We start from the raw sequence: 16,118 nt of genomic DNA on the forward strand, positions 1-16,118 counted from the left end.
TGAGAATTATCTAGCCCGAAAAATATGAACATCTCGAGGATAAAATTAATAATTGAGAAGAGTCAAGAACACGCAATGCATGCATGACTGACAATTAATTGCTAATACATGACTGACAATTAATTGCTAATACATGACAGTTGCATGCATGGCATATCATAATGAGTTTGATACATTCACTATAGCTACAAACGAAGAATAGTATGGGGATAAAAATAAAGACGGAACTAATTAAATTTTTTTGGTGTTATAATTATAACTGTTCAATCTAATGATAAAGCATTAGCTATAGCTACGTACATGTATAATTATAGGAAATTGTTCTTTAGAGCTGGATGACAATGGATCGACCAATCAATCCCCTCCTACTACTCTCACATTGAGGCATGTTAGAGTCACTGATTTGTCGAGGTGTCACTGTGAAGGTGTGGGCACCACCTGGAGCTAGACCAGTGATCACAAATGGACTGGTGCCTGCATTGTGTGTGTGTATGTGTGTGTATAATTATGTGTGTGTGTGTGTGTGTTGGAGGGGTTGAAACCCCCCAAAAATTGTGAGAAACTGCCTTATCAGCTGACCGTAAAATCGGGTAAACTACCTCTCCTAGTTTCATTAAAATTAGTATTGCTTACAAATTGGTTGCAGGAATAATTCTTACTATAAATAATTAGCTGTCTACTGGTATAGGCTTCTTTATATTTAGACAACACAGAAAAAACAGACACAGACCACGAACAGAAAATAAAAGGCAAACAGAGCCCAGCCTTGAGAGCCGAGAATGATGGGTTAAAGAGTCTTTCACGCGGTGCACCAACACTCCCCAATTCATCTGTTGCATCCAGAATCACATAAAACTAGCACACTATTCACTTGGGCCATGCTGAATATCAAATCCAAGATAAGTCCTGGCCTATAATTTATGTCTGTATTGATTTGAGGTATTAAATGCTGACATAATTATAGGACTTATCTTAGACACTTGATATTGGCTGCTGTAGTACTTCAACTTAGCTTACATGGCTGTGTACATTTTGTGTGTAAACTAAATCTGACCTTGGGGAGGCTTAATTTATAAGGTACAGGCTGTATTTGTCTGGACCAGGTTTTGTGGTGGTAGTAGCTGATAATGGCGAATAGAGAAGAGAGTATCGAACATAGGCACACTGCACATCAGATGTATGCGGAGAGTAACGTGAACTGATTTCCTGTATCTGTCATGGGCTTGGAATTTGCACACTGACCAATATTATTAATCCAAGTGTGGGTGATCTAATCTACTTTCTTGATAACTTACATCACCTACACTTGGATTGGTCAGTGTGCAAATTTCAAGCTTGTGACAGATACTGCAGGAAGTCACATTACTCTCCGCATACATCTGATGTACAGCATGCCTACGTTCGATACTCTCTTCTCTATTATAATTATACTCTTGATAATGGGGATGGGTCTATGTGGTTATTCTATGTGGCAAGCACAAAACAATCTAATTTTGGTTAGCACCAGGCATTAGTCAGCACCAGGCATTAGTCAAAATAGTAGTGCGTGCGTGCGTGCGTGCGTGCGTGTGTATGTGCGTATGTGTGCGTGCGTGCGTGCGTGTGTATGTGTGTGGGGGTGTACTAAAATAATGGTGAGTATGTGCATGCGGAGGTGATGCACATACTCACCAGTGCAGGCAGGTTAAGGTTTATAATAAATTATTATGGTGAGGTAGTAATGTAGTTAACTCACAATCTGTAGACGTTCCATTGGGCAGACGACACGTGAATTCACTGACATTGACTTCAGCAGTTGGTCCAGTTCCGGCCCACTCCACAGTCACGTCACCAGATATGGGGTCAACCTCGTACTGCTGGTCAGTGAATACCATACTACAATGTGTGTTGTCTGCAGGAGAGTTGAAACATCAATTATAGAGGATCACAGTACATCATGATCATAAAAATTAATAGTATAGCTATACAAACATGCTCTAACAGTATCTGAGTACACTCATCCAAAAACATTTACCGTATTCGTGGGTTAGCAATCCTCCACGAAATATAATTTTATAGCTAACGAAGGATCGACACAACGTCATTATTTTGATCAATAGAACTCGTGGAATTTTTATGCTTTTAGAGGCCATTCCATGAAATTTAAGTGCCTCAAAATCTTCACTGTAAGGGTATTTCGATACTACATCTAGTTGATAAGATCTACATGGAAAGTACATGGAAAAATGCCTCAGAGGAGGTATGCTATGGGACTTAGCATAATTATACCTACAGTTTACATAGTTTCCCCATTGTCAAGTATAATTGTATTATAGTCAGGCCTCGAGGGCAAGCCGTCAGCCACTTGTAGTACCCTCGCTACGCTCGGGATACTTAATCAGTGCCTTTGGGCTTCTAGACACCATATAGACACCCTCAAAACAGTGTCTAACTAAATTTAATTATTCCATACAAAGTCTCTCCTGACTATAATGATACGCTGCATATAATGTTATTGCCACACCTATACGGAAAGTTCTTTCTTTAAGCCCTGGAACAATTTGACTGGGACAGTGTGGCATAGAAGTAAGAAGAAGCTTATTGATAGTCCTCCTGCTTGTGACTGACTCTTGGTACCATTGTCCAGTGAAGCTACCAGTAGAGGGAGAACCTGTGTGTGTGTGGGGAGGAGTAAATAGTATTGAACAGATAGAAAATCGTTCATATAGTCAACACGATATGGCGTTCTTATAGTATAATGCATGTGCAGTCTAGCTATATATAATTTACTCACAGTCAAACTCGGCTGTTCTCGCTGTGATTTGACACAAAACTTGAGCACACCCAGATATGGTGAAGTCCACAGTGAGGTTCCTACCAAAGATTTGTGGAGAGTCATTGAAAAGAAGCAACTCATCGACATCTGCAAAAAGTGTTATAACAATTTTCGAAAAAACTCTTTAAGAAATTCAATATGCATGGAGCCGAAAGTTTACCGTACCTTCATCGTCATAGATGATCACAGTATTAGGCAGGTCATCGACAATACGGCTCCTCTCAGCAGAGGAGGTGAGGTTCAGGTAGAAAGCTTCACAAGGCTCAACAATGGTGTCACCCATTATAGGCACAGATCCACACTGCATTGTGTCAGCAGGAGATGGGTTGGGGAAACTGAAGGTCACTGTGGAAGTAATGTAGTCGGATCCACCTGTTGGGAAGTATAAGAAAAATGATTGTGACACTGAGTGCAATGACACAGTAGAAGCTGCCGTAATATTGACTGCCACATAAAATACTGTAACATGCAAAGAATGTATGCATGCACAACTCACTCCGAGCACTGAGATCGGATGTTTGCACAGTGGCAGTGACTTCTCTCTCAGTGTTCGTCTTTAGCTGCACACACACCATGGCAGGACCCTCACTCTCACACACATTTTCCACCACCAACTGGAGTTCAACTATATATACGGGATCGAGGAAGGACAAGAATGGGTAAATAGGATAATTATATTGAAAGTTGAGAGAGAACAACCAAATGAACAATGTGGGTAGCCGTACAATTGGTATGATGGACAAGTAGGGTATGTAACACATTTTTGTCTAATGTAACATTTCAAGTGTATGGGTGGTATATAGGGGAGAGGATAAGTACACTCTGCACATCAACAGCTATATGAAAAAGAGAAGTGCATCTCATAGGTTGCATGGGATGAGTGTGTGGTATTCAAAACAAAATTGTCTGGCTAGTAATAATTCAAAACTATGATACAAACCTTCGTCATTGTCAAAAATGCTGACTGTGCTGACAGCACCAGTATTGACTTGAGGGTCAGAGGAGTCAAGAAGAACAGAGATGGTCTCATCATTTTCATAAATGGCATCTTGGATGGCGTTGAAGGAGATGCAGTAAGTGTCAGGGGAGGAGCTAAAGCTGAACAAAGTAGAAGCAGGGAAATCATGATCTGAAGCCGTGCTTGCAAAGTCTCCAGAGATGGACACACTGATAGACACCTGTCGTTCCAGTTGACCAGTGATGTTGACACACACACTTCCACTGTCACCCTCATTTACTAACACTTCTGCCAGGGCAAACGTCACCATGACAACTGGGCACAGGATAAAGAGATCGTTTATCGATGGAGATACAACATTAATGACAATACTTTGACTGAATGAAGGAACTTGTAAAAGCAATTAGTTACACACCTATTATACATACATGTTTAGTTGGAATGCCAATTCTTTATTACAAAAAAGCAACTGTACGAGTTTATGTATAGGCCCGAGGGTTTGGCGCTGATCCTAATAAACACACATATTACATAGTTTTGAGTCAAGGTATATGCAAAATCCAATTTGTGGACATCCTGAGACCCAATCATGTCCAGTGATGCCAACACTATTAATTCCCCTTAATCCTCTAAATCCTGATTATTGTACTGGGAATTCCCAACCATATCTTTGGACCCTTTCCAGCATTGTCCACCATATGCAATCATAGGAATAGTTACCTCCTAAGACCTAAGTAAGCACATGCATACATACACCACAAGCCTATATATACAGCAGAATTTGAGTCTGGAATGCTGGCTTATACAGAGTTAGTTAGTAGCAGAAATACAGATTAAAACCTACCATTTGTCTCATCCTCCCTGATATCGACAAAAGCATTGTGAGTTCCATTGACAGACACACGAGCCGTGTCATTCAAATAGACAGTGAAGTTCTCAAACAACTCCTCCACTGCCTCATCATTGAGGATACTCACATTAAAGTAGACCACGTCTCCAACCCCCAGTCCACTCGGGAGAATCAACATCATACTCAAAATCTCCTCGTAGTCGAGGCCTGCAAATCAAATTAATATTCCGCCGGGTAACCTCTTCATAATTATAGTGGCCTCTATAATTATTATAAAAACTGAAGTCAGAGCCCCAATACTACACAGTTCGTTCTAACCAATACCCATGCAACGACATTCCTTGGCCGTGTATATGCCTCTATATAGAAATTCCACAATTATAGGCCCAATATGAGTATACATAATAATTATGCACGTACCTGGAGTAGCAGTACTAGCTTGTGTTGATATCAACACACTCTGTTCCGACTCCAAACTGCCATCCAAAATCTCAACTCCAACAGTCAGATAGCCATCAATCTCGTTTACAGTGAAACTGGAACTAACAAGTCCAACTCCAAGCACTGGAGGGGGGGGAGGTTACAATAATGTCAAGTCTTATTAATTACACATTCTCATGCTGATTTTATGCAGCAAAAAATATTATTCACTTATAGTAATTATATATTATTTCAACTCCCTAACCTTTGCTATTAAATGCAATCTCATGCATGCACTGGGTCAGGTATTAAATAGAGGACGACACATGACATGTAAATTATTAAGGGTGCCCACACGATAGACATGTTTCGCTGTTGTGAAAATATTAGAGACCTAGGCAAAGATTCTAAAACTCCTTACTTTGACTGATTGCCAACTTCTGAGCAGTTATACACACCACTACACATAATAGCAACTGTATATCAGTGGCGGATCCAGAGGGGGTTCTTTGGGTTCAATTGAACCCCCCTTTGAGAAAGAAGTGAGTGGGAGGCTCAAGCAACTAATTAGAAAGTTGTTCCTTTCTTACTAGCTTTCACATGTACTTCTCACTTACCTTTAGTCCTTGTTAGTCCTGCGAAGCTTTGTCTGTGCAGTTTCAGTGACTATGAAGGCTAAAAACTCTCCAGCGTAGTGTATGCAGATTGCTTATGAAAAGTGATGACCTTTTTTTAGGAAAAAATTCGGTGTGTTAATGCGCATGCTCACTGTTTCGAAGAAGTTACGACCTTTTTTTAGGTAAAATATCAGTCCTTGACCCGCTCAGAGCCCTGGAACCCCCCTTTCAAGAATCCTAGATCCGCCACTGTATATCACTATAAGTTACATTAGACTGACCCTGACCCTGTATTATACACATGCAGGGAATGCAAAATGCAATGTGTGAACATTTTAAGACGTACATTGTACGGTTTTACGTAAACACATATTCATGTACATTGAATGTACGTATATAAAAGTGCTGGCTATACAGAGAGGGGGTACAGAAAAATAACTCACCATCTGTCTCATCTTCTCTGATATCAACAACAGCATACTGAGTTCCAATGACGGACACACGAGCCGTGTCATTCAAGTGGATAGTGAAGTTTTCAAACATCTCTTCCACTGCCTCATTGTTGAAGATACTCACATTGAAGTAGACCACGTCTCCAACCCCCAGTCCACTCGAGAGACTCAAAAACTTATTTGAAAGCTCCTCATAGTCACGGCCTGCAAATCAAAGTAAAAGGCTGTAATATATAATTGCACTATTCATGGGTATTACCATAGAGATATACTAACCACACTAGGCAATATACGGTTAAACAGTAGCCTCAGCTCTATAGACGATGGCGGCATACGATATAATTTTAAACAGTAGCCTCATTTCTATAGACCAAGGCCCATGCAATAGTGCCAACCACTCAATAGTTCAAACCTACGTACCTGGAGTAGCCGTACCAGCTGTTGTGAATATCAACACACTCTGTTCCGACCCTAAACTGCTATCCAGAATCTCAACTCCAACTGTCAGATAGCCATTAGTTTCATTCATAGTGAAACTGGAATTAACGAGCCCGACTCCAAGGACTGGAATGGGGGTAGGGGTAATTAAAGTTACAATTTATATCAAGTTATATATACACTCCAAAGTACGTTATTTGGACGCTGTAAATGGTGCCATACTCAGGTCAACAGATAATATATAGTTATACGTATAAGCACCACACTGCATTGGGGCGGGGCATCCACAACAATTAATACAGGTTTTTCTACTGAGAGAATTGTAGATACACCAGATACACCTACCGTCATCGTCTAAGATGGACACGGAAGCATTGTCAGGTGACAGGATGTTCACAGGGTCACTGGTGGACAGCTCCACATAAAAACGTTCAATGTCCTCCACTGCACTGTCTTCGAGGATCACAATGTCCACACATGACATGGAGTTCACTGGAGAACCAGCGGCAAAGCTCAGAGTGTAGTCCGTCACTGAGGTATAGTCAGAGCCAGCTGTGGAAATACAACACCATGCATGCATGACAACCAACTCGAATGACTCGGACGAACACAAATCATGCTCCGAACAAAATTGTGATGGTGAAACAGCAGTAGTAGAAGTACCTCTCTACAGTAGAGTGTTTGGCCTCCAAATTTATTCCCTCTATATAATATAGCTTATAGCATACATAACCTTTCCAAAAGCGAATACACGCACCAGCAGCTGTTCCTATGGTGGTGTCAGTGGTAGTGATATTGACGGCCACTTCCCGGGCCAGCTCCCCTCCGAGCAGAACAGCACATACAGACACATTGCCATCACTCTCGGCCACATTATAAGCATCTAGGGCCAGACTCACGTTGGCATCTGAAGGATAGAGCGTGAAGACTGATCTTATTACAATAATTTATACATACAATAAGCTCATTTCCATTACTTTAACATTGGATAGTGCATAAGCTAGAGCCTTAGTTATCTAAAGAATCAAAAACGCAGTAGGTATTAACTCACAGTCATTGTCTGAGATGACCACAGTAGCGTTGGCTGGCATGAGAGTAACTCCAGGGTCTATACTGCTCAGTACCAGACTAAAGTACTCGTCAGTCTCCACGACATCATCGGCCAGAATGGTCACATTCACACACCGAGGTAGTGCTGCTGCTGCTCGCTTCCTTCTTCTTCCCCAGTGAAGATGTGTAGATGCAGGTGCGAATACAACGTCCACACTTGTAATAGCTTCTTCAATTTCTACAAAATCTTGCTTTCCTACAAAAAGAGGTATACATTGAGTTAGAATTGGAGCTATATCTACACACCTACAATGTATATGCATGTACACCTACTTACCAATAGCTGATCCATCCTGATTTTCCAGAGTGATGACAACGTCTCTACCCACCTCTCCAGAGAAGAGCTCCACACACACCTCCAAAATGTAACCATCTCCACTGGCGTCCTCCTCAGGCACTGGGTACACACTCTGAGAGAATCCAAACCTCACCACTGGTAAGGGGAGAAGGGATAAGTTGAGAGGTTAAATAATTATAAAGCTAAAGCAATTCAAGATTTATTTACCAAAGTTGATACCTACGCTTTTGTCCAGGTAGTGATGTAGTACATGTATACATACAAGTGGGTGGGTTTCATGAACTCACTTCCGCTGTCAATGATGTAGATTCGTGAGATACTGTTGTTCAATTTCACTCTGTCATCTCGAGAGGCCATTACTACAGAGAAATGTTCAGAGGTCTCCAGCAAGTTGTCCATCTCTATGGAGATGTTGATACATTGCTCCCCAGCCTCGGTGAAGGTGAGAGTGATAGAACCCATTCCAGTATCAAACGAGAAGTCATCATCATCTGCATGCATGCACACAACGTAAAAGGAAAAAAACATTTCCAGACTACACAGATAATTATTATTATTTTGCCTCAGGACATTGACTTGATAGCTATAGTACACAGATGTATATAACACAATACATGCATGCAGTGCTCCTTATTCATGAGTGTATAACTATACGTGTTATGTCATCCTCACTCACACTTTGCATCTCCAGGCACAGTGAAGACCATGGCATTGACACTGGTCTCCAGCTCTCCATACAGGGAGACACACACCTCAACCACTCCCACTGATTCTGCTATCATTTTCGATACTGGTTGCAGATCAAGTGTTACACCTAATAGAGGAAGTATAAGAAAATAAAGCAGCATAGATATAATGTTACGGCATAGTTTGGCCATGCACGTACCACAAGCTATTTATTTTCTCTTAGCCTATATTATACGTATATAGTTGTAACATAATTATACTTAATCACGTACAGGTATATATAATAAAGCCATTTCAATCATTATAGCTGTGGACAGGAATAGTATTATTGACTCTGACTATAATATACGACACACACACACACTGTACTACACAACTCACAGTCATCATCTAGTATTGAGATTAGTGTGGACTCTTGCTTGAACTCTACACACGAGTCGTTGGTGGTCAGAACAGCCATAAACTGCTCAGTCTGTTCGTAGATGGTGTCATTGGCGATATCGATGGTCACACACAAGTCCTGATGAGCGTTGTCTGGCGTAAAGGTTAGTTCGTAGGAGGAGCCATTGAAGTCTGCTGGAGATGAAGCTGTAGGGGTGGGGTGGTGGGGGGTTAGAGGTGAAGGCTGACTCTCCTTCTAACGATTGCTTATAGCAACTAGTCTATACTCAGGCAGTTTTCTCCCTGTGTTAATACTAGCTATCTAATAATGGTTGGTACAAACACATAAATTTCATGCTATATACTTGTATACCGACTAACAACTTCCCTAAACACATACTCTATACTCTATTGTGTAACTAGTGAATACAATCTACAGACATGCATGTATACCACTCACAAGTAGCCTCCGTAGCTAATGTGATGCTTGCATTTCTTTTGAGCACTCCATCGCAGATGTACACACACAATGTGACATTGCCAGCTGATTCCTCCACTTTAAAAAACGGATCTCTGAAATCCACTAGCAGCTCTGAGATAAAACGAAGTTTTTATTAGTACATTCAATGCATATTGTTTAGCTGCCATTTCAAGAATACTATACCAGCTTCACTTATATGACAACAATTGTAGAGTGTCTATATAGACTCACGATCATTGTCCAGTATGGTGACAGTAGTTTGGTTGTCTGGTCCGATGTTAACACACTCCTCCTCTGTGGACAGAGAGACAGTGAACACTTCTTCTTTCTCCTCCACACACTCGTCATTGATGATGGCCACACTCACACACTGAGTGAGGCTGGGAGAGTCGTAGTGCCACACCAGGGTGACATTCAGTGGCACAAAGTCTTCTCCTTCTGCAGACAAAATTATGATCAGAGCAATAGCTTTAAAACGTCAATCAAATTATGCTATCGCATTCAGGCTTGTCACTTGTGGAAGTGCACTCCATGACTATTTCTTATACCTGTTGCCGTGAGAGGTTGTGTTGTGAGTATTGCCGTAACGATGGTGTCCAGGGGCCTGTGGTTCAGCTGTACACACACCTCCACTGCTCCATCATATTCATCCACCATTCCACTAAGAGATGTCAGAAAGGCCACGATAACTGCATGGAAGGAAAATACATCAGGATAACATATTATAGTAGTGCCTACAGACGTAGTAACTTACTGTGGATTTATAGTTGCATTTATTTGTTTTTACGCTGTTCATTTGGGGAAATCTCATAACACAATAAAATATTATTAAGGAATGTTTTTTTACTATGCAATGACAATGCGAAAGAAAAAGTGTAATTTTTTGCCTTAGTAAATTATCATCATCATGCATGAAACTAACCATCATTAGCAGTCTCAATGAACAGCGCCTGCCGCTCCCCAATCATCACGGCCGTCTCAGAGCTGTTCAGTCTGAGCAGAGAGAGTCTGTTGCCTTCCTTCACTGAGTCATCCACGTTGTCTACAGACATACACACACTCCCTGGCTCCACTGTGTTGGAGGCATTTGCACCGACTCCAATCAGATAAGACGGACCAGGAACTCCTAACCTCAGTTCACCTATAAGGAGAAAGAGTGAAGGAGGTTGTACTTTTGTGTTATTGAGCTTACAAGCCAGCATAAGCTGTTTTACATTCATTCTTGGACTATACAAACCCAGTCATGAAATAGTTTGCACTATATACAGACACGTTGTAATTAAAGAGTATACTTCTGTCTCACCTCTAAGCAATCCTCTGAGGTCCTCAAAGTCACTGCTCAATGAGAGCGACCGTTGCAGCTGTCTAGAGAAGAGAACACACACCGACTGTGAGGTCCCCTCGTCTAGACTGTATTCTGACCTCTCAAAACCCACCCCAACATCTGAGGGGTATAATATGGGACATGTATATATATACATGTATGGCATACATTTTCTATTGATAGTTACACACGTTAGTATACTTTAGGACCACTCGGTCAGAACATTTTAAGAGTTGGTAATAGCAGGAATGCACTCTTGGTAATTGTGATGGAAAGAATCGGCACTATAGTGGAGCAAATTAGAGCCAAGAACATGCTATTATTGGGGCCGAATGAGAGGGTTTGATAAGTAGTAGTTTCTTTGTAATGAACTCACAATCATTATCCTGAATAGTGACAATGAAGGAATCAGAAACAGTCAAAGTGTTGGCAGGGGACACACTTGACGGCATAACATTGAAAGATTGGGAGTCCTCCACAATCTGATCGTCCACTATTCCAAACTGGAGTCCGTAGACACATACAGGTTGGTTTAGGACAGTCCCAGCAGGAATCGTCAATACAGTCTCGAAATATTCAAAGTCCTCGTTTAATACTGCATGATTGTGTGAAACAACAGCCTCAACAGGTGTAGAGCTACAAAATACATCCTTTAATACACTTTATATTCTGTTTTTACTCATAGCGGTTTCGAAAAAAAAACTGAAAATTAATGTCAAGCTGTTTTATGGCTCTAAGTAGCTATAAAAATTATACCTGCCGTGTCTTGAAGGGGAGTCAAGGTGATGTCAATGTCACACTCTAGTGCACCTCCAGCTGGCAGAGAAGTGAGCACCACACACACACTGCTGTTGACAAAGTCAGACTCAGTCACTGTTACACTGCCGGGAGAGAAGGAGGCCATTGCAGCTGTGAGTGTGCATGTGGGTGTGGAGGGGAGATATTTTAATGGCCATAACCTAAAAAACTGAATAATAACCGAAAATCCAAAATGAAACACTGGTTAGGTACATGTATAATTATGATGAGTGGCAAAAACGATAACTATATATGTATACGTAGGTTGACACAATCATTATTTCACAAATCTTACAGTCATTATCAACGATGATCACTGCCACAGAATCGGATCCAGATAGCTCCACTTGCGGCGTCACACCGGTTACAATGACAACAAACTCTTCCCTGCCCTCTACAAAGTTGTCATTGCTGATTGTCACATTCACACACTCTGAGTCCCCAAACAATGAACTAGAGCCAAACTCAATCTGAAAGTCCACCGGAGGAGAGTAGTCCGTTCCATTGGTTGCTGTGCAGGAAGACATGTGTAATCACATGCATCAGTAGGAATATGGACACTAAGAGATCAGTACATTTTTGTAATTGGAACATTGCATTAATTACAGTGTTTACTGTAAACACAGATGGCATGTACAACTATCGGTAATGTATAGTATCTCTATATAATTATACAATTAAATTGGCCTTCCAATAAAAATGCACACACACAATTAATCTCTGGTATTGTTGATCTTCTAATGGCCATGGGGTACATAATGAACACACACAAACTATCTTATTGTTAGCCTTCTAATGAGGCTCAACAACAGCTTCGTTCTGAAGTTACCTGATTTGTTGTTCCCAGGTGCTGCAGACAGAGAGAGAATGATTGGACAATCCAGTCCACCCCCAGGCACATTAGAGATGGTGGCACACACACTCGCTACTTCATCAGACTCCATCACAATCAGCTGATCAGAGTCAAGGCTCACTGACGGAACTGTAATTGAAGGAGGGTTACAATACCAGCAGAGCTACGTAATATATAGTATTGAAATAGTCAAACAGTTGACAAAATTTTCAACTATCTATTCTCGATCTCATCTCAGGTATAATTATACTATTAATTTTATGCACATGCACTGGCTAGATACATAATAGGCGTTATAGGCCTCCTCCGTGCTCTTAATTACAATACAGTGCTTCGCAATAATTATATATACATAAAAGTAATGTACCTATAGATGAATATTATGCATGTGCAATCAGTGACATTGTGATGCCTGCATGAGAAGTAACAACATACCATCTTCCAGATTCTCCGTAATATAGATGGTAGCGGTATCATCCGCTGAGAAGACACAGCCAAGGCCCACATTACCCCCCATCACACTGAACCTCTGATCATCTCCCTCGTAAACAGTGTCATTCACTATAGCGATATCGAGACACTGAATGCAGCCATCACCCGTGAGTCCAGCCTCAAACACCACAGACGTGCCCAAAGGATCATAGTCATTATTAATACCTAAACACAATAAAGCAATTATATAAAATGTGTTATAATACTCAACAAAACTTACTTGTCTTGGTGCTGTCCATAAATTCAAAGTTGACTGCCAAGTCAGCAGCCAGACCCCCTGAGGGCAGACCAGTAATCCTGGCACACACACTCACAGAGCCAACATCCTCACTCACAGTGTAACTTAGCGACACAAAGCTCAGCTCACACATGTCAGCTGCAAGAGTAAACAAGTTAAAATTAAGGCATGTTCATATTAGAATTTTACGGTTCTTACCATCAGTGTCGTCAATCTGAAGTTCAACACTCTGCGATGTGTCTCCAATGACGATAGAAGGAGTTACCGAAGAGACTGTGACGTTGAACAACTCGGAACTCTCTAAAATATCATCATCAATGAAATTTATCACAGCACAGCGAGTTGCCGTGGACCCAATTATCGAGGTCTCAAACACAATTTCAAATTCAAGGTCGTTAGGGTCGAAGTCTACTCCTTCAACAGCTGTGTGTATAGTATGCATTCAACAGATAGTATAGGACTTGGGGTACTGGGATACCTTGATTCATAGCCCCAAGCATTGCCGTCAACTGCAGCACAATATCACACTCGAGTCCATTGCTAGGGATACCAGACAGAGTGGCACACACATCAACTGAGTTGCCTTCACTTGCGGTGATGATAGCGCTGTCAAAGCTCCAAGTAGGTACTAATAGGGGGATAAAATTAATGGTAAATATATAATTATACGGAGTGGCTGATTGTGTGGGTAGTACGTGTGAGGAGATAATTAATACAGATGTGTGCCCATGCATTCAAGACTACCATAATTAAGTGCTATAAAAGCTATTCAGAACACACAATGTATTGTACAAGTCGTTTATATACGTGTGCGGCTATAATTATACATCCAAAAGGAACTGTAAGAAAAAGATATACAGCAGTGATTCACAATCTACTACAGCAGCCCCTTTGCTTCTAAATCACATAATTATAGATACCTCCGAAACAGTGTCTAATAAGATGCTATTTAGTAAGCAATAACATTCAGCTATAATTATAATTATATACATGATAATTAATATGAACCCTGTATACTGACTTGTTGGATTCTCTATGCTATTAATTATTAAATTACTTACTGTCAGCTGCAGCTTGTTGGAAAGTGAGGTCTGCAGTGCATTCAGTACACATCACATATAGGGAGCTAATGTCAGAGATCATCACTTGCAACGTTTCAGTGTCTTCAAACAGATTGTCCATCACTGCTGTGATGACTACTGGGTCAGATATGGCAAAGGGCGGGGTCAGTGAGGTGAATGTCACTTGGAATGGAACAGGGACATTGTAGTCACTAGCACCTGTGATGGTGAATTAAAATGTGATACTGGAAACTTCTGAATAAGTATTGTAGCTAAATTGTATCATTCCGAGGTGAAAGGTCAATTATTTCCCCTATTATACTGCATGCACTACTCACTAGTCTTCTCCTGATCGATGATTGTCAAGGTAACAGTGAGCGTGTTGTCTTGGAAACCGCCTAGTGGAATACCCGTCAGGTTCAGAACCAGACTGACAGATAAGCCCTCGGTACTAGCGTAGCTTACAGCATCAAAACTAACCACAGCCCCTGAAAAAACACACAACTATATAAATAGTATAATATTCATCATTAGATAAAGGCTCTTCAGTCCATGCTTTTTCCTTTAACAAACGCATCATTAGATAAGCCTTTCAAAGAACCCTCAATTGTGAAATTGGAAATTCTTAACTCAGCGTATGCATGAAAATACTAGTTGTTCAGTAGCAATCTGAGTAGTAATTGAGCCTAAAGCAATCAATGGTCACCCACATTATATTTAGCTTACGTATAGCAGCCTATTATCATTATGCATAGTTACTTTCATTGTCCACAATGATGATGTCCATTGACCTGAAGTTACCAGTCGCTAACAAGAACACCTGAACATTTTCATTATCTGTATCGAGTATCATGTTATCCAGAATCTCAATCTGAGCTGGTGTAGAAAGAGTTCCTTCCAGTTCAGCCTGTGAGGTGATCTCTCCAGGGCTACCAAATGAGACTATTGATGGATTGTCCGCACGATAGTCAACATTCAAAGCTGCAAATTTAGTAGCACAATCAATTTATGTGTACAAAATGCTGTACAAATACACATAGCACTTTTCTTTATAGTGTGTTTACTTGCTTCACTTGGACTCACAAGGAGTTCATACTCGATTAACCCCTCCAGTCCTCCGGCAGGTACGTCCGTGATTCTCAACGGATAGTAAACAAATTCGTCTACTCCCTCCACCACTGTGAGATCGCTTGATAAGAAGTTAAGCGTGGGAACTGCCAAGGAGATGATACATAATTATTTGTTAGTGTAGTTTTGCTTATAAAATACTGTAACAAATTATTTGAAGCAAGTCGAATTAAAGAAGGCTCAAAATTGCAAGAAGAGCTTGGAGTGAGGGCCGGGGGAAGATCGAGGAGAGAGTGTAAAGAACGCTAGGGGGGGACATTAGGTATTTCAATTTGGTCAATTAAAGTTGGCAACAATTTGGTTACTGTATAAAAAAAGCTTGAGTTATTGCTTGTTGAAAAGTGTGACAGTCACATTACTCGTATAGTTACAGGCACAGACTTTCCAGTACCATGGAATAATATGTACGATACTTACTATTTGTGTTGGTGATAACAATAACGGTTTCACTGACATCAACTCGAGCATTGACAGAAGATAAAATAGATGAGAATTGTTGATCACTTTCAATGATCTCATCTTCCAGCAGACTAACAGTTACACAATCCTCAGAACCACCAGCAGAATTGAGGAAAAAACTTCCCACTGGATCATAATCACTGGCATCTAACGAGCAAAAAACGTACAATACAGTGCTACAATTTACTTAGTATACCTAGTATCATCTCTCGTTGTCAAGTAATTGTATTGTAGTCAAGCCTTGAGGGCAGGGTCTGA

At 40.8% G+C, this 16,118-nt stretch overlaps 1 protein-coding gene across 1 annotated transcript in view; it reads right to left on the bottom strand.

The window, feature by feature from the left end:
- LOC135335233 (uncharacterized) overlaps positions 1-16,118 on the bottom strand; it is a 21,401-nt gene continuing 5,283 nt past the window's right edge. Inside the window, exons 14-49 of the mRNA XM_064530693.1 lie at positions 15,819-16,007; positions 15,338-15,487; positions 15,033-15,254; positions 14,612-14,761; positions 14,274-14,492; positions 13,691-13,840; positions 13,411-13,635; positions 13,195-13,350; positions 12,918-13,139; positions 12,459-12,611; positions 11,925-12,140; positions 11,588-11,740; positions 11,208-11,426; positions 10,811-10,951; positions 10,430-10,648; positions 10,056-10,196; positions 9,739-9,945; positions 9,487-9,618; positions 9,027-9,233; positions 8,635-8,772; positions 8,246-8,449; positions 7,938-8,093; positions 7,602-7,856; positions 7,308-7,457; positions 6,896-7,102; positions 6,533-6,676; positions 6,104-6,316; positions 5,044-5,187; positions 4,618-4,830; positions 3,756-4,088; positions 3,312-3,440; positions 2,981-3,187; positions 2,774-2,902; positions 2,504-2,650; positions 1,736-1,891; positions 1-474 (exon numbers count right to left, since the gene is read on the bottom strand). Of these exons, the coding sequence (XP_064386763.1) occupies positions 326-474; positions 1,736-1,891; positions 2,504-2,650; positions 2,774-2,902; positions 2,981-3,187; positions 3,312-3,440; positions 3,756-4,088; positions 4,618-4,830; positions 5,044-5,187; positions 6,104-6,316; positions 6,533-6,676; positions 6,896-7,102; positions 7,308-7,457; positions 7,602-7,856; positions 7,938-8,093; positions 8,246-8,449; positions 8,635-8,772; positions 9,027-9,233; positions 9,487-9,618; positions 9,739-9,945; positions 10,056-10,196; positions 10,430-10,648; positions 10,811-10,951; positions 11,208-11,426; positions 11,588-11,740; positions 11,925-12,140; positions 12,459-12,611; positions 12,918-13,139; positions 13,195-13,350; positions 13,411-13,635; positions 13,691-13,840; positions 14,274-14,492; positions 14,612-14,761; positions 15,033-15,254; positions 15,338-15,487; positions 15,819-16,007 (6,545 nt within the window). The 3' untranslated portion in view covers positions 1-325. The remainder of the gene's footprint in view (positions 475-1,735; positions 1,892-2,503; positions 2,651-2,773; positions 2,903-2,980; positions 3,188-3,311; positions 3,441-3,755; positions 4,089-4,617; positions 4,831-5,043; positions 5,188-6,103; positions 6,317-6,532; positions 6,677-6,895; positions 7,103-7,307; positions 7,458-7,601; positions 7,857-7,937; positions 8,094-8,245; positions 8,450-8,634; positions 8,773-9,026; positions 9,234-9,486; positions 9,619-9,738; positions 9,946-10,055; positions 10,197-10,429; positions 10,649-10,810; positions 10,952-11,207; positions 11,427-11,587; positions 11,741-11,924; positions 12,141-12,458; positions 12,612-12,917; positions 13,140-13,194; positions 13,351-13,410; positions 13,636-13,690; positions 13,841-14,273; positions 14,493-14,611; positions 14,762-15,032; positions 15,255-15,337; positions 15,488-15,818; positions 16,008-16,118) is intronic.

This window comes from Halichondria panicea, chromosome 1 (genome assembly GCF_963675165.1).
Source record: "Halichondria panicea chromosome 1, odHalPani1.1, whole genome shotgun sequence".
Lineage (NCBI taxonomy): Eukaryota > Metazoa > Porifera > Demospongiae > Suberitida > Halichondriidae > Halichondria > Halichondria panicea.